This window comes from Eriocheir sinensis, chromosome 68, assembly GCF_024679095.1.
Source record: "Eriocheir sinensis breed Jianghai 21 chromosome 68, ASM2467909v1, whole genome shotgun sequence".
Lineage (NCBI taxonomy): Eukaryota > Metazoa > Arthropoda > Malacostraca > Decapoda > Varunidae > Eriocheir > Eriocheir sinensis.
In genome coordinates this window covers 5,772,990-5,791,342 of record NC_066576.1, presented here as the reverse complement: position 1 = coordinate 5,791,342, position 18,353 = coordinate 5,772,990, and the positions used below count along the sequence as shown (strand labels likewise).

The window sequence follows — 18,353 nt, the reverse complement described above, 5'->3', positions numbered from 1 at the left end:
CATTTCCAGGAGTAGTTTTATGACCCTGGTGGTAGTTTGACCCTTCCTCTGTACCGTGAACCTAAAGAAACACTCATTAGAACCCGACTGACGCCCTCTTTGACCTTTAGAAATAGTTGATGTGAGGAGTGAAAGTTTCTTATAATGCCGACCTAAGAGTGAAGACAAAGCGAAATGTTTCAAATCCCACTCCATAACACATTATTGTTAAGATTGCTACGATTGTACGCAGAACAAGAACAGTACCAGAGCAAGCCTAACTACTCTATGTCCTTCTGGAAGTCATGGGTTTACTGAAAGGTTCAATACTCGTCTGATTGGAATTACAGCACTAAAAGTAGCGGCGCCGGTGCATCACTCTTTCACAACTCGTCCATTCACTCGCTATTCAGTGTTCACACTCTCCAAACATTCCCTGATGACCTTCCCTTCATTATAAACACCTGTGGCCTGGTCTACACACCCCCTCCTTATCCAGTCCCCTTCCAGACCCAGGAGCCGGCCGCTGGTATATAGTCCACGGGCCCATCGTGCTCACAGCAATCGACACGTCTCCTCTGCGACACGTGCAGGCAGGCTCCCGACGGCTTCAATCCTCAAACTCTCTGTAAGTTGGAACGGATAAGCAGCTGTTGCTGATATCCTTGTACTGCTCACCAAATTGAAACGCAAGTCACAGCCTCGTCTACCCCCAGGACGTGGACACCATGAAGGTGGTGCCGCTCTCCGTGTGGGTGGTGGTGGTGGGGGCGGCGGCTGTGCTGGCCGAACACGCCCACACCCCTCCAGTTGTTGAACGCGCCAAAGCACCCGCGGCAGACAATCGCAATTCATCACTGAACATCGTCGGAAGGTAGACAGACGATGATCAAGTCAGCGTTGTAACACTAGGATGCTAACACACACACACACACACACACACACACACACACACACACACACACACACACACCAAAGAGGACAAAGTTCTGGATAATTATAATTGTTTCAGAATGGTTTTGGTCTAAAGTAAATTCGTTGGAGAAAACCACGGCTTGGAACCTTTCGAAAGTATTCACCATATATTTCAACTTGTCTCTAATTAACTACTTTCACGCCCAGACCCGTGGACTGTGCAGACTACCTCATGGCCGGGGCCACAGCCAGCGGAGTCTACGAGATTTACCCCTTCTCGTGAGTGTGCCGGAGTGGTCCTCCAACCCTCAGCCAGACATACTTCATTACATAATATTTAAGACCCAAATTTACATGACAGAGTTTGTGCACCATCACGCCACACTTCAGGCTGCCGGAGTTCATTATTTGTTATTTAGCACGAAAATCTCGGGAAAAAAATCATTTATACAAAACAATTGCTCCAAGAAAATGGTTGTGTTCCGCCACGCCAATCTTCAGCTTTTATTATCTTTGCTGTTTTTAATATGAGCCACACACACGCTCTCTGGTATCAGTCAAACAGTTGCTCAAGTTATGTAAAAGAAAATAAGGGAAAAATATAAAACTTTCCACAAACGTCACAGAAAGAGAAGATAGCAAAGATGAGGAAGGGAGAAAGATAACGCAGGAAAATTTATGAAGAAAAAAAATCGCTGCGTCGAGGCAGTACTTGACCTCCCCCCTTCGCTTCGTCCCACAGATGCACGTGCGGCAGGTCGGTGAGGGTCTGGTGCGACATGGAGACGGACGGCGGCGGCTGGACGGTGTTCCTGAAGCGCCAGAACCAGACGAGTCAACTAGACTTCAACCGCACGTGGATCGAATACAAGGAAGGCTTCGGTTCCCCTGAGCAGGAGTACTGGCTGGGTGGGTGTGGCAGGGGTACAGGCTGGGTGGGTGTGGCAGGGGTATTGGCTAGGTGGGTGGGTGTGGCAGGGGTATTGGCTAGGTGGGTGTGGCAGGGGTATTGGCTAGGTGGGTGTGGCAGGGGTATTGGCTAGGTGGGTGTGGCGGGGGTATTGGCTGGGTGGGTGTGGCAGGGGTACAGGCTGGGTGGGTGTGGCAGGGGTATTGGCTAGGTGGGTGTGGCAGGGGTATTGGCTAGGTGAGTGTGGCAGGGGTATTGGCTGGGTGGGTGTGTGTGGCAGGGGTATTGGCTATAAGAAAAACAGTTACCCTTAACAACAGTGCAGGCATGTTAGTTTCTGTCCATCCCGTGTCAGAGATAATTTGAGAGTAAGGTTCCAAAATGCTCCCCAGGCAACGAACTCCTTCACCAAATGACGTTCAGCCGCGAGTACGCAGTCCGCCTCGACGTCCATTTGACTTCTGGAGGTTATGATTACGGGACCTACGAACGGTTTAAGATCGACGATGAGGACACCAGGTAAAAAAAAAAAAAAAAAAAAAAAAAATTGGACATATAATAAACATCCATATATGAGAAAAGTTAAAGGTACACTAAATAGATAACACGTTTATAATCTGACGTTTTTGTTTCACCCGGTAGCTGCGGGGAACATGTATCTTAAAGGACCCTCTAAGCGAATTAATGAGGAAAAATCATCACTCACGCAAACCATTTCATAATATATAGTACCCATTCATTTGTGATCAGTTTGTGCATCATCTATTTGGGGGGTTTATATCATGGTAAAAATTTGGCCCATCGCTGGTACACGGTAAGGCCACAAATTTGGCCCATCGCTGGTACACGGTAAGGCCACAAATTCGGCCCATCGCTGGTACACGGTAAGGCCACAAATTCGGCCCATCGCTGGTACACGGTAAGGCCACAAATTTGGCCCATCGCTGGTACACGGTAAAGCCACAAATTCGGCCGGTCGCTGTTACCGGGTTAATGTTCTTCACGGCACTATGAGAATGTGGGACCTGTTTCCTTCCCTCTGATCGACACCCGCGTCTCGGCAGGTACCGGACCACACTGAGCGGCAAGTACGACGGAGGCGAAACCAGGTTCTGCATGTACTACTTGAACGGCCGCTACTTTACTACCCGGGACAGGGACTACGACTCTTACAGTGGTGGGTGCCAGCGTCCCTTGGGGTGCCAAAATTATGGATGTATTTGTATTAACATATTTGAATTTTTCCCAATATCTAATAATGAATGCTTCTGAGGATTTTCTGAAAGTAATTCAAGATAATTTCCTCAAGCAGACAGTAACTGAGTCCACCAGAGGTAACAATGTTTTAGACTTAGTCCTAACTAACGACGAGAATATGATCAGCGAGCTGGATGTTGGGGGAGAACTAGGTGGTAGTGATCACAAGGAAATTAGGTTTAACTTAGACTGGGCGGTGACCCATGAACTCAACCCTGTGTTGGTGCCAGACTGTAGAAGAGCCGATTACGAGGGGCTTAGAACACACCTTGAGGAGGTAAACTGGGGAACCTTAGGGCTAGATGAGGGCCGGATCTCAGGACTGGAACCCGAAGGGCAGGGTAACTATGTAGAACTGGCCTACAATAATTTAGTTGAGTAATAGCAGAGGTTCAGAGACAGCATATCCCTTACCAAGCATGAAGAAAGGAAAATAACGACCATAAACGGATGACCCGCAGACTCAACCATGAGATTGGCTTGAAGAGAGGAATTTATAGGAAAATAAAGAACGGGGAAACCCACCTCAGGGGTAGGTATGTTGAGCTAGCCAGATCGGTGAAGAAGAACACCCGCTTAGCAAAAATATTTTTTTATGAGATTAGGGAGCCAGCGAGGCCACGAGCGATCCCAAGGGCTTCTTCAAGTTGTACAGAACGAAAACAAGGGAGAGAATTGGACCGTTGAAAACAAACACAGGTGAGCTCGTTGAGAATGGAGAAGGTATGAGTCAGATGTTGAATGACTATTTCCTCTCAGGTTTTATGCAGGAAAATCTAACAACCATTCCAGAGAGAGTTCAGGTATACGAGGGCGAAGATAACGAGAAGTTGAGGGATGTGATCATCACTAGGCACGTAGTCCAGGATGAGATTGGCAGGTTGAAGAAAAACAAATCGCCGGGCCCAGACGAAATATTCCCACGGGTTCTGAAAAAATGCAAGGAGGGTTTTGGTTGTAAAAGAACCAAGTAGGACACGTAGCAATGGTTTTAAGTTAGATAAATTCAGATTCAACAATAACATAGGCAAGAATTGGTTTACCAATAGAGTGGTGGATGAATGGAACAGGCTTGGAAGTCATGTTGTGGGTGCCAATACCATAGATACATTCAACAAGAGATTGGATAAAGTCATGGATAGTGGGGTTAGGATTACAGGAGCTGCCTTGTATAGGCCAACCGGCCTCTTACAGACTCCTTACGTTCTTATGTTCTTATATGTCAAAAAAACAAATAACTCTGTTATGCTTCAGGTAACTGTGCAGCCAAGCAGGGAGGCGGATGGTGGTACTACGACTGCAGGAGATTCAACCCAACCAGCACCTACAACAGTTCCTCCATAAACATGCTCTGCTACAGTAGCTCGTATACACAGAAGGTGACGAACATCGAGCTCAAGCTCAGGCCGGCCATCTGCGACTCTGCGATCAAGACCATCCACCTGCAGGACCACAGCTGTGGCTGCCAGGACACACCCGAACTCACGGCGAAGTGATGACCTTGTTCTAGAGCGTTCATGTCTCGCCGACACGTCAGTTTACACCCACTGAGTCATACTGAGCACAGTTCTGAGTCAAGAGTTTATCTCAATACACACACTGTGAAAAGATTTTAATAAATACTTAACTTGAAAACGTGTCAGTAAAGTGTTATCAGAAGACAATTTCGATAAAAGAGTTCATGTCCCATAATCCTGTAAACAATGAGGCAGACTTGTGCACCGCGTCCTGCACGACACGACGGACGCAGCGACCTTCACCAGACGCCGCCGAGCATCACAACACAACCCACGCCGTGCTCGTTGTCCGCTCTAGTGTAACATTCAGAACACCAAATTTACCTCAAGATCACGTCGACATCGTGACACAATCTGTCACTGTCCCCACTGGAAATACTTTCGGACTTTTTTCAGTTTCAATAAAATCTCGAGACCTTCCTGAGCCTTTTTGTTCTTCTTGAACTCTAATATATTCCTCCTTAGCTTTACTTTGTCCGTATAATTTTGCTTCTTTTATAAATACAGAGTTGTTGATTATTTTATTGGTGCACGAAAAGACTGGTATAAACAATCTAAGTTATATTATATCAACGCCAACACACTTCTCTGGACCTAAGACTCCTACTTATTTGCAGCTTGTCAGAATTACTAAGCTCTTTCCCGCCTCCGTGATACAGTGCTTATCACGCGTAACTACGAATTAGCGGACCTGTGTAAAAAACGGTTCCTACCCTTTTCATCAGCCTCCCCATCTTCCCTTCCTTCCTCCCTTCTTCCCTCCCTTCCTCAACCCCTTCCTCAGCCTCCCCATCTTCCCTTCCTTCCTCCCTTCTTCCCTCCCTTCCTCAACCCCTTCCCATTCCTCCCATCTTCCCTTCCTACCTCCTTCCATCCCTCCTTTCCTTGCCTTACCTTCCCCAACCCCTTCCTCAGCCTCCTCATCTTCCCTGAGCCGCCCCATCCCCGCCCCTTCACCTTCCCCTATTCATTCTTCCCTCGACTCTCTCCACCTAATTACCTGTGCCCAGCCTCCCCTTGGACAATTAGCAGGTGTACCAGGTAACCCAAAATCTCACCTGAGTGTTAGAGGTGGAGGGAAGGAGAGAGGAGGGGAGGGAGGAGGAGGGAGATTAGGAGGAATGGAGATGAGATGGGTAAGTGTAGCAAGTTCCTCCGCCTCCAGCCATTCACTAACTACCGCTAACTACCGCTAACTACAGCATCGCAAACAGCCGTGGGTATATCCGTGTTAACATGGGGATTCGTCCGGTAGGGGGGGTGGTGGGGGTTTGGGGTGGTGAGAGGAAGGGGGAGTCTTGTGTGGTATGTAGGGTGATGATAGGGATGATGGGGATGGAGAGAGGAAGAAGAAGAAGGAGAAATAGGGAGGAGAAATGAAGGAGGAGAAAAAAAGAGAAAAGGCGAGAGGGGGAAGGAAGAGAAGGGGATTGAGGAGTGGAGAGGAAGGGGGAGTCTTGTGTGGTATGTAGGGTGATGATAGGGATGATGGCGATGGAGAGAGAGAGGAAGAAGGAGGAGAAGAAATAGGGGAGGAAAAGGATGGAGGTGAAGATAATGAAGGAGGAGGAGGAGGAGGAGAAAAGGAAAGGGGAAGGAAGAAGGCTGATAACGAAGATGGCAAAGATAGATCAATTTCCCTTCATCTTTCTCTTCGTCCTCAGCCTCCCCATCGTTCCTTTCTTCCTCCTCCTTCCTCCCTTCCTTACCCAACCCCTGTGCCCAGCCTCCCCATCTTCCCTTTCTTCCTCCCTCCTTCCCTCCCTTCCTTACCTAACCCCTTGCCCAGCCTCCCCATCTTCCTTTCTTCCTCCCTCCTTCCCTTCCTTCCTTCCCTTACCTTACCTAACCCCTTCCCCAGCCTCCCATCTTTCCTTTCTTCCTCCCTCCTTCCCTCCCTTCCTTTCCTTCCCTTACCCAACCCCTTCCCCAGCCTCCCCATCTTCCCTTTCTTCCGCCCTCCTTCTCTCCCTTCCTTGCCTTACCTTACCTAACCCCTTCCCCAGCCTCCCCATCTTCCCTTTCTTCCTCCCTCCTTCCCTCTAAACATACCCAACCCCTTCCCCAGCCTCCCCATCTTCCCTGAACCGCCTCTTCCCCGCCCATCCCCAGCCCTTTCCGCAGAACTGGGCGTTGGAGTTTAACTAATAAGATAATGACAAAAACAACAATAACAAGAACGAGATTATGATGGAGAGGCAATGGACAGAAAGGGTTAGAACCATATTATCGACCTGAAGTTAACCAGATGATGATGGCGATGGTGGTGATGATGATGATGATGATGATGGTGATGTTTAATAAGCAGGAAGGCGTATGGTGACGGTAATGGTAACTACAGTGACGTGCAGGAATTCGGCAGTGAAAGTCCCTCTCGATGATGCCAAGTTTTTTGCTTCTCTGTTTAACTTGGTGGCGGAGAAAGGCAAAAAGGGTAGACAAAAAAAAATAATGAAAAGAGAAAGAAGAGAGACAAGGAAAGGGAGATTTTTAGAAGGCAAAGGAGGGAAGGTGTATAGAAGTAGCAAGGAGGGAAGGAAGGTGAGGGAAAGCGAACGACGAAGGAGAGAGGGAATGGAAGAAGCGAAAATCAAAGAGGGAAAGACATAAAGAAGCGTAGGAATAGAGAGAGGGAAGGAGACAGAAAAGAGAGGAGAAAGCCAAAAGGGGTTGACAAAAAAAAAAAAAACAGCTACTCCCCCCCCTGACACACACACGCACACACACACACACACACCTTTAAAGAATAAGAAAAAATGACGAGAATAAGTTTTAAATATTGCCAAGATTAAATTAGTTACAAGACCATATTATACTCCACCTAATTCTCCTATACTAAACTACTCCCTCTAATAGTCTTCTTATGTTCAATTTCTCATGGGTAACTTTTTTTTGCCTTTTGGAAGTCCATAATATCGGTCGTCTCCTTTGAAGTGTGTTGGTGGTCGGCCCAAACCGTTAGTAGAGCGGGCGAATGTTTTTTTATAGTGACAACGTAATATATCTTCTCTCTGGCCCATGCTGTCTCTCCCTTACTCCCTCACTCTTCAACCCTCTCCTTAATTTTTCTCCCTTTCGTTGCTTCCTTTCTTTCTCCTTCTCTTTTATTTCCTACGTCTTCTTTTTCCTTTCCCATCTTAATTCCTGCCTCTTCCATTGAGCCCGATTTGGTTTTATGAATAGGACCCTTCAACTCTGGACACAGCCTCCTGTCAACACTTTTCCTCTCAATTTTCTTTCATTCTTCTCTCCCTTTCGTCTTCCCCACCTTCATCTATTCTCTCTTAATACTCTCTCCTATACATGCACTTATCTTCTCTCCTACTCCCCTCATCTTTCTAGAGCAATATCGCCTCTTCGTCATATTCATTCATTCCTCCTCTGCCTCCACGGTGTAAGATGTTAACCCCCAACCCCTCGTGAAGGCCCGCCACACTCGTCCATTCAGAGCCCGCCGCGCACCGCCTCTGGTCCCACACGCGGTGACTCGACACTTTCTAAGCCCGAAGGTGTCTGTCCGCCGCTGGGTGATCCTACTAGCCACAGCCTCCTGGTGAAGAATGGGAAGGATTGGTAATGGGACTGGTGGAGAGGGGCAGGATTGGTAATGGGACTGGTGAAAAGTGGAGGATGAGGATGAGTAGGGAGAGGTGATGGTAGTGATGAAAGGTGGATGAGGATGAGGATGAGAAGGGAGAGGAGGTGGAGGAGGTGGTGGTGGTGGTAGTGGTGGTCGTGATGTTGCTATTTCCTCCATAAATCTAACTCCACATTTTCATCCCCTTTCATCACCTCCACTTCTCCTTCCAGATATTTCACCTCACTCCTCTCCTCTCTCTCTCTCTCTCTCTCTCCTTCCTCCGACCACAATTTTCCTCACTAAGATATTTTCCTCACTTTTCTCCTCACTCCTCACTCACTCCCTCACTCCTTTACTCCACATCTGTCTCCACCTGTCTCTTCCACTTTTCCCCACCTCTCTCTCCACCCCACCTTTCCTTCCCCCGTCTACATTTTTCCTCACTTATATATAATTTTTTTCCTTCACTTCATGTCGTTCAGTCTCGGTGAGTTTCATGTTAAGATTTTTTTTTTTTTTTTGTCCTTCCCTCCGTGACTTTTTTTCTGTAAGCTTTAAGAAAATAGAGTAAAGTTCAGCTTAAAAGTGGAATTCATTAAGCTTGCAAAAAAAAGGACAAAAAATACTATATACACAGGCGCATGATATGTCTGGCTATTCAACCATAAACACACACACACACACACACACACACACACACACACACACACACACAGAGAGAGAGAGAGAGAGAGAGAGAGAGAGAGAGAGAGAGAGAGAGAGAGAGAGAGAGAGAGAGAGAGAGAGAGAGAAACGTGACGCAAAATTCTCGTTCGCCTTCACTTGTTTCCTTGACGCAAGCACAATGGAGAGAGAGAGAGAGAGAGAGAGAGAGAGAGAGAGAGAGAGAGAGAGAGAGAGAGAGAGAGAGAGAGAGAGACAGGATACGGACAGGTTTTTGCACATCCACTTAGCACAGATGAGAGGAGGAGGAGGAGGAGGAGGAGGAGGAGGAGGAAAGGGGGGGGGGGGCAGGGGAAGGCCTCAGGGGAATTTTGGGGTATGCACTCCATTCTACCCTCCCCCCCCCCTTCCCCACCTTCCTTCCTCCCCAACTCCTTCCCCACCTCGAGGCATGTGTGTCTGGAGGGGAATTAGGAGGTGGAGGGGGAGGGAATGGGAGGGAATGGGAGGGGAGGGGAGGAGGAGAGGGAGAGGAAGGTGAGTGGGGTTGGAGCGGAACGGGGAAGGTTGGGGGGAAGGATACAGGAGTGGGAGAGGAAGGAAGGGGAGAGGGAAGGAGAGAGAGGAGGAGGGAGGTGGGAAGGGAAGAGATGTCGGTGGGGTAGGTAAGATGAGTGGGAAGGAGAAGAGGAGGAGGAGGAGGAGGGGAAAGGGGATTGGGGAGAGGAAAGTTGGGGAGGAAAAGGGTGAGGGAAAGGGAAGGGGGTTAGGAGGAGGGAGGAGGGGATGAGAGAGGAGGGGAAGGAGAGGGAAAGGAAGGTGAGTGGGGAAGGAGAGGAAGGAGATGCGGAGGGGGAAGGGTTGGAGGGAAGGGAAGGGGAGGGGAGGGGAGGAGAGGGAGGGGGAGGGAGGAGGGAGGGGGGAGGGGGGCTGGCATCTCATCCCTCCTTGCAATTTCCTTTACGAGCCCATTCCTATTTGCAAGATGTTATATTTATTTAATTTATGTGTTTATTTATCGAGTGGAGATGCCTGACGTTTTTCCACACACACACACACACACACACACACACACACACACACACACACACACACATAATTTCAGCTGCACGGTTTTAGAAATAGGAGATTGTGTTTAACTTGCTTTCTCATATATAAACACCCACCCATCCACACCCACACACACACACATACACACACACACACACACACACACACACACACACACACACACACATAATTTCAGCTGCACGGTTTTAGAAATAGGAGATTGTGTTTGACTCTCTTTCTCACACACACACACACACACACACACACACACACACACACACACACACACACACACACACACACACACACACACACACACACACACACATAATTTCAGTTGCACGGTTTTAGAAATAGGAGATTGTGTTTGACTCTCTTTCTCATATATAAACACACACACACACACACACACACACACACACACACACACACACACACACACACACCTGGGCACACTTTCCACTACTTATAACTGAAGTGGCTGCAGGTGTGTTTGTGTTTATATCCGTAAGTGTTGTAATTCTATGTGTTGCTTTGAGGGTGTGTTTACCTTTGCTTACCTGTCTGTCTAATTAGTTTGATTTCCTACCTGTGTTGTTTGGTTGTTAGGTAGACTTTTTTTTCGTTTTTTTTTTTATTTTCTTGTATTTTTCTACTTCATTTTGACCTTCACACTTTTTTTTTCTTTTCTTTTTTGTCGTTTTTTTCCTTCCCTTTCCTTTCTCTTCTCTTCTCTTCCCTTATTTTCATTATATTTTATTTTGTTTTATTTTCCTTTCTCTTTTTTATTTTATTTTCCCTTCCCTTCCCTTCCATCTTTACTTCCCTTCTCATCTCATCTCTTCCTTTCCTTTCCTTTCCTTTCTTTCTTCCCTCCTTCTCTTTCTCTTTCTTCTCTTCTCTCTCTCTCTCTCTCTCTCTCTCTCTCTCTCATTGCTACGAAGAACATCTGACTTGTTAAAACACCAAATGGACTGTGTGTGTGTGTGTGTGTGTGTGTGTGTGTGTGTGTGTGTGTGTGTGTGTGTGTGACAAGAAACAGACTGAAGGAAAGACTCTCCCCATTCCTTCTCATTTCTCCCCATCACGTAGTTTCTCCCCTCTCCCCAAAGCGTCTGGCGGAAGTAGAGAAAGAGGAGGAGGAAGGGGAGGAGGAAGAGGAGGGGAGAGGACGGAGGAAAGGGGACAGTAGAAGCAAGGAAGAGGGGAATGGAGGGAGAGGAGAGGGGAGGAGGGGATGGGAGGGGAAGGGAAGTAACAAGGGAGAGAAAAGGGGAGGGGAGGAGAGGGGAAGGTAAAGGAGGGTTAAGGGAGATGAGGGGAAGGGGAGGGGAGGAAAGGGGAGGGGAGGAGAGGGAAAGGTAGAGGAGGGTTAAGGGAGAAGATGGGAAGGAAAGAGGAGGGGAGGGAAGGGGAGGAAAGGGGAGGGGAGGAGAGGGGAGGAAAGGGGAGGGGAGGAGAGGGAAAGGTAGAGGAGGGTTAAGGGAGAAGATGGGAAGGAAAGAGGAGGGGAGGGAAGGGGAGGAAAGGGGAGGGGAGGAAAGGGGAGGGGAGGAGAGGGGAAGGTGAAGGAGGGTTAAGGGAGAAGATGGGAAGAAGGACAAGGAAGAGGAGGGGAAGATTAAATAAAAACGAAGACGAATAAAATAAAATAAAAATGAAGAGGAAGAGAAGGAAGAGGATAAAGAGGAGAAGTACAAAGAAGAGGAGAAAGAGGAAGAGAACAAAACTCATGATAATGTTAAAATAAACAAAAATAAATTAAAAAAAAATATTAATAAGAAGAAAATGAGAACAGAAGAAAAAGCAGAGAAGAAAGAAAAGACAGAAAATAAAGAAAACTTTGTTACGCAGAAAGAAAACAAAGAGGAAAGAAAAACAATGCAGAGAAAGAAGGAAAGAGATAGAGAAGAGAGAGAAAGAGGAAAAGGAGTTGAAGGAGGAAGAGGAGGAGGACAGGGAGGATGATAAATAGGAGGAAGAAGAAGGAAGAGGAAAAAAATAATACAAAAATTTAATGATAAACCAAAATACAATAAATGATAATAGAGAAAAAATAATATAAACAAAAGAATAAGAAGAAAAGAAAAAAGAAAAGAAAAATAAGAAAATTAGTCGTGAAAAAGAAAACAAAGAAAAAAACGACTGCGCAGCGAAACGAAACGAAAACGAAAGTATAAAAAAAGACATAATAAAGAAAATGGGAAAGAAAACAGAAAGAAGAAGAAAAAAAGAAGAAGAAGAAGAAGAAAAAGAAAAAGAAAAAGCTCGTCGTGTTGATTTGCAAAGAAAACAAGGAAAAGAAAGGACTAGCCGAGAGAGAGAGAGAGAGAGAGAGAGAGAGAGAGAGAGAGAGAGAGAGAGAGAGAGAGAGAGAGAGAGAGAGAGAGAGAGAGAACGAACCTCACACTTCCCTGCAACATAAACAACAGAAGCAACTCAAGTCTCTCACGCAACACTCACCAACACGCACCCAACACCCACACACTCAACTCAAAAGGCAACCCACACAACAGCAAGCAACATTGAAGCAACACTCACAATTCACGCAACACTCACGCGACTCAAAAACAACTCAGTGCACGTTACAATACAAGCTGCAATACACATTTGACAAGGCTTTCGTAGGTGTTGGGAGTATTTCCATGCGAGGGGGGGGAGGGGGGGGGGTAGTTTTATGACCCTGGTGGTAGTTTGAGGAAGCTTATCTACCATGAACGTAAAAAAGCACTCATTAGGACCCGATGAATCTCCTTGTTAGCTTTTGGAATAGCTGATGAGGGAGGGGGAAGAGAAGCCACATCTCGCTACCACACAGCCACACCACCACCACCACCACCACACTCATACCACACTAGACCATACCACACCAGACCTAACCTAACCTCACCACCACCACCCCTGAGACTGGTAGCAACACCCGCGGCCTCAGAGCCTCAACACATGGCGGGGAGTTGACGAGAAGCAGACAACCACGTTACTCCCCATGGCTTCCCTTCCCTCCCCTCTCCCCATGTGACTCCCCATCCTCTCCCCTTTCCCCATGTCCTATCTGCCTTCTTCCTCTTCCTCCTCTTCCTCCTCTTCCTCCTACTTGTTTTCTTTCTTCCCTGACCTTCTTCCTGTCTTCCTCTTTCTCTCTTCCTCCCTTCTTCCTCTTCCTCATCCTCTTGCTCCTCCTCCTTCCTTCTTCCTCTTTCTTTTTATTTCATTTTTCTCTCTTCCTCTTTTTCCTCTCCCCTCTCCCCACACCCTATCTGCCCTCTTCCTTCCTCTTCTTCCTCCTCTTCTTCCTCTTCACTACTATTCTTCTTCCTTCCTTGACCTCCTCCTCCTCCTCCTCCTACCCTTCTTCCTCTCTTCGTCTTCCTCTTCCTCTCCTCCCCTTTCTCCCCATGCCCTATCTTTTTCCCCTTTCTCCCCTTTCTTTATCCACCTCCTCCTCCTCTTCCTTACTTCCGCTCCTTAACTAACACTTACTCCACTTCTCCACTTCCATTCCACTTCCATTCGTACCCATCCACTTCATCCTACTCAACCTCCCTTCCTTCCTTCCCTTCTAAACTCTTCTTCCCCTTCTTCCCTTCTTTTCTCATTCCTTCCTTCCTTTCCTTGTTCTTCCCTTCTTTCTCTTCCCTCCTCCTCCCTTCCATTTCCACTCCCCTCTCCCTCTCTTCCCTTCTAATTTCTCCCTTCCTTCCTTTAATCTCCCTCTATCTTAGTCACATTTATCCTCCCCTTCCCTTCTTCAGCATTCCCCTCCCCTCCCCTCCCCTTCCCTCCTCCTCCCTTTCCTTCCCTTTCCTTCTCTTCTCTTCCTTTCCTTTCCCTTCCCTTTGCTCCACATGTTGACCTCCATCCCCTTCCCCTTCCTCCCTCCCCTTCCCTCCCCTTCCCTTCCCCTCCACTTCCCTCCCTTCAAGCTACATTTACCCTACCCCCCCCATCCGTCACATCTAATTCTTCCTCTGATAGTCATAGTTAACCACCTCCTCCTCCTCCTCCTCTTCCTCCTCCTCCTCCTCCTCCTCCTCCTCTTTTTGTTCTTGTTCTTTTTCTTTTCTTCTGTTCTTATTCTTTTTTTTTCTTTTGTTCTTTTTTTCTTTTCTTTTGGTTCTAATTATTTTTTCCTCCTCCTCCTCCTCCTCCTCATCTCTTCTTCTTCTTCTTCCTCCTTCTCCTCCTCCTCCTCCTCCTCTTCCAGAAGTACCCCGGGGCCCGCCACAGGAGTCAGGCGGTCACCGGGACACACACACACACACACACACACACACACACACGCAAGGATAGAGTACGCTTTATGAGTTGTTGTTTTTTCCTTTTTTTCTTTTTTTCCTCCTTTTTCTTCCTCTTCAGTCTTTTCATTCGCTTTGCTGGAAGGAGGAGGAGGAGGAGGAGGAGGAAAGCGAAATAAACAACAGCAATAACACTAAATAAAAACAACAATATAAGAAATAACAAAATGAACGAGAACAGAATGAAGAAAAGGATAAAGAAAAAAATAGATGATGATGATGATGATGATGATGATGGTGATGATGATGATGATGATGATGGTGATGATGATGGTGATGATGATGATGATGGTGATGATGATGGTGATGATGATGATGATGATGATGGTGATGGTGATGATGGTGATGATGATGATGATGATAACTTCCTTTCTTAACTTTCCATATTTTCTTGATTAGTTGTTGTTGTTTTTGTTAATAATTTCAATTTTCTTCCCATTTCCCTTCGTCCTTTCCCTCATCACTTCCTTCCTCCCTTCCTTCCCTCTCCCCTTCCTTCCTCAATCCCTTCTCCCAGTTACTCCATCTTCCCTTCCCTTTCCCTTCTTCCTCTCCCCTTCCCCTTCTTCCCTTCCTTCCTTCTTCTTTTTAACGGTAGTTTTTCTTCGTGGGATCTAGAGGCCGGCCCCAGCTCAGTATGGCGCAGGCAAGTCTTTATAGTGGCGCCATCTTGCTTGGCTCATGCTGCCCCCCTAAGAGAGAATCTAAAGTCCGGGTTGATAGATGGTCTTCAGGACGGCATGTGGGTAGTCTCAGGCACTCGGCGGTGACTGAAAAATTGCCAGCTTGTTTGTAGCGGCGGGCGGGATGCGAACGTGAATCCTCCGAGACGCCGAGCTCACACGCTAACCACTCAGCCACCGCTTCTACATTCCACACACATAGCGGCTTTTATTTATGTCTTTTCTATATATTTTTTTTTACCCTTTGAACTGCCTCCATTACTCCTTAATTACCTTCACCTGCATAGAAAGGTGAGCGTTATTAGAAGAGGTAAGGAGGGGTCACTGCACGGCCTTGGAGAGACGGAGAGAGGGAGGGAGGGAGGGAGAGGGAGGTGGAGAGAGAGGGGAAGGAGAGGGAGGAGGAGGGGAAGGATGGGGAGGGTGGAGGAGGGGAGGTAAGGAGGCCCAGGTGTTAGACGAAAAATGGGTAGAAGGGAGATAAAGTCTGATTCTCTCTCTCTCTACATTAGCATCTATTTAAGGAGTAACTCACCTATTTTTTTCTCCTCCTCCTCCTCCTCCTCCTCCTCCTTTTTCCCTCCACTCCTTCTCCCTATTTTTACCTCCATCCCATCCATCGTCTTCCTCCCTCCCTCCATAATGCTCATGTTTCCTCCACCCCTCCATCTTCTTATCCCTCCATCTTCCTTTTTTTTTCCCTCCCTTACATTCCCTCTTCTTTCCTCCATCTCCTCCATACCTTCAAAACTTCATTTATCTCGTTTTGCTCCATTTCCCTTCCTTCCCTCCCTTTCTCCCTCCCTCCTTCTCTCCCTTCTTCCCTCTTTTTCTCACCAATTTCTTCCTAACCTTCAGCTGCCTTCATTTCGTCCTATCTTTTTCTCCATCTTCTCCTTCTCTCCCTTCTCTTCCTTCCTTTCTCCTCCCTGTTTTTCTTCTTTTCTTTCTCTGGTTTCTCCCTTTCTTCCATTCTCTCCCTTTCCTTCCCTTTTATCATCTTTTTTCCTAAACTTCTCCTACTCTTCCTTCTCCTTTCTCTTTAATTCTCTTCTTTTTCTCCTTTTCTTTAATTTCTCTCTTTTTTTTCTATTCCTTTCTTCCTCGTTTCTGTATTTCTTCTTTTTCTCTTTCGTCTGATTTCCCTTTTCACTCATTTTTTACTTTTATTTTTTATTTTCTTTCTTTCTACTGTATTTTTCTTTCTCCTCTTCCTTACTTCCTTCTTCCTGTCTTTCTTCTCTTTCTTCTTTTCCTTATTTCCTTCTTCCCACCTTTCCTTCCTTCCTTCCTCCTTCCTTATCGTTTTTCTCTCTCTCTTTCCTTCCCTTTCTCTTACTCTATTCTTCCTCCTTCCGCTTTTATCTCCTTTTCTTCCTAAACTTCCTTCCTTCCTTCCTTGCCTCTCTCCCGCTCTTCCTTCTTTCTTCCTTTTCTTCTTTTCTCGCTTCTTCCTCCATTTAGTTTCTCCTCTCATTCCTCTTCTTTCTTACCTCCCTTCCTTACTACCTCATAACTTAATCTTTCTCCCTCCCCTCTCCCTTACCTCACTTTTTTCCCTCCCTCTCTCCCTCCCTATCTCCCTCGCTCCCTCCCTTCACACCTGAGACGTAGCGACTGTCCAGGTGTTTTATAAGTAGTAGTAGTAGTAGTAGTAGTAGTAGTAGTAGTAGTCGTAAACCATGGAAATATCTTAACCCCTATCGCCACACACACACACACACACACACACACACACACACACACACACACACACGCAGCAAGGGGTGTGTTTCTAAGCGGCGGGTCTGGCAATGATGCAAAAAAGCCTGGGGTTGTTTGCTTTACATGGTCATACTGCGCGGACGGGTGGCGGTGGGTGGTGGTGGTGGTGGTGATTATGCTGGTGGTGGTAGTGGTTTGGGTATTGGTGTTGATCGTGGTGGTGACTGGTACGTGGTGGTGGTGGTGATGGTGGTGGTGGAGGGTTATATACTGGTCAGTTTCTAAAGGGAAGGTTAGATACAATTGCTATGCTTCAAGTATATGCTATTGTGTTGTTGGTTGTTGTTGTTGTTGTTGTTGTTGGTAGTAGTAGTAGTAGTAGTAGTAGTTCTCCATGCATGTTGTTCACTTATATCTACTTGTGTTTATCCTCTCTCTCTCTCTCTGTTTATTCATTTATTTATACATTTCAATTTATTCACATCAGTTTCTTCCCTCCCAACTTTTTTCTTCAATCGGCTAATCTTCCCTTCCTCTATCCCTCCTTCCCTTCCTCTCTCAATATATTTCTCCCTTCCTTCCCCCTTCGTTTCTTTCCCTTCCTTCTTCAAAACATTTCTCCCTTCGTCCTTTCTCCCCTCTTCTATTTTCCCCTTCCTTCCACAATATCTTCCTTCTCCCTTCCCTTTCTCCCTTCCTTCCCCCTTCGCTTCTTTCCCTTCCTTCTTCAAAACATTTCTCCCTTCGTCCTTTCTCCCCTCTGCTATTTTCCCCTTCCTTCCACAATATCTTCCTTCTCCCTTCCCTTTCCCCCCTCCTTCTCCCTTCCCTTTCCCCCCCTCCTTCCCCAATATCTTCCTTCCCCCTTCCCTTTTCCCATTCCCTTCCCCAATTTTCCTTCTTCCTTCGCTTTCCCCTTCCCTTAAAACAGAATAAGACAAAAAAAAAAAAAATTGGTCTCTGTTTACAAGTCTCATTTTATCGATTATTAAAGTAAGCGATTTTTTTTTTCCTATTCTTCTTTATTTCCTATTTTTGCATTATGGCTTATTTCTCTGCCTGCCTTACTATATCATCATCATCATCATCATCACCATCATCATCACCATCATCACCATCACCATCGCATGTCTCACCATTACCAAGTCACACCCACACCCCTATCCATCCCATCAGCCTCTCCCATATATCCTTCACGCTCCTCCTCCTCCTCCTCCTCCTCCTCCCTTCTTTATCTCCCCCTTCCCTCCTCCCCTTCCTCTCCTCCATTATACCGTGCAGACTTATGGGTAGGGAGGAGGATAAAGGGGTTCTCTCTCTCTCTCTCTCTCTCTCTCTGCTAATCAACAAAATTTTAGACACCATTTTAAGTTACGAGAACACACACACACACAGCAAGAGACGTCGAGCAATGTGTGTGTGTGTGTGTGTGTGTGTGTGTGTGTGTGAGAGAGAGAGAGAGAGAGAGAGAGAGAGACTGGAGGTGATGGAGGTGAGGACAGAGGGGTTGAGAGGGGGTGAGGGGGGCAGGGGGCGAGGGGGGGCAGGAAGTTGTGTCCGCCAATCACCTTGTCCCCCGAGGCACCGCGCCGCTCCTTATTGGTCAGCCGCCGCCCGTAGGACCCGGGGCACTGTTTCCCTCTAGGACACGGGGGGGGGGGGGGGTCAACTCTTAGAACTCCTGCTACTGTTACTACTACTGCTACTACTACAACAGCAACTACTACTACTACTACTACTACTACTACTACTACTACTACTACTACTGCATGTATTTTAACCAATTAGCCTGTACTTTAC

At 46.8% G+C, this 18,353-nt stretch overlaps 1 protein-coding gene across 1 annotated transcript; it reads left to right on the top strand.

The window, feature by feature from the left end:
* Positions 1-485: 485 nt before the first annotated feature.
* Positions 486-4,998, top strand: LOC126988094 (ficolin-1-like). The gene is made up of 7 exons (XM_050845903.1): positions 486-607; positions 696-853; positions 1,102-1,173; positions 1,637-1,803; positions 2,197-2,323; positions 2,869-2,981; positions 4,316-4,998. Exons 2-7 carry the CDS (start codon positions 708-710, stop codon positions 4,555-4,557), a joined length of 867 nt encoding a protein of 288 aa, XP_050701860.1. The 5' UTR covers positions 486-607; positions 696-707; the 3' UTR covers positions 4,558-4,998.
* Positions 4,999-18,353: the final 13,355 nt, after the last annotated feature.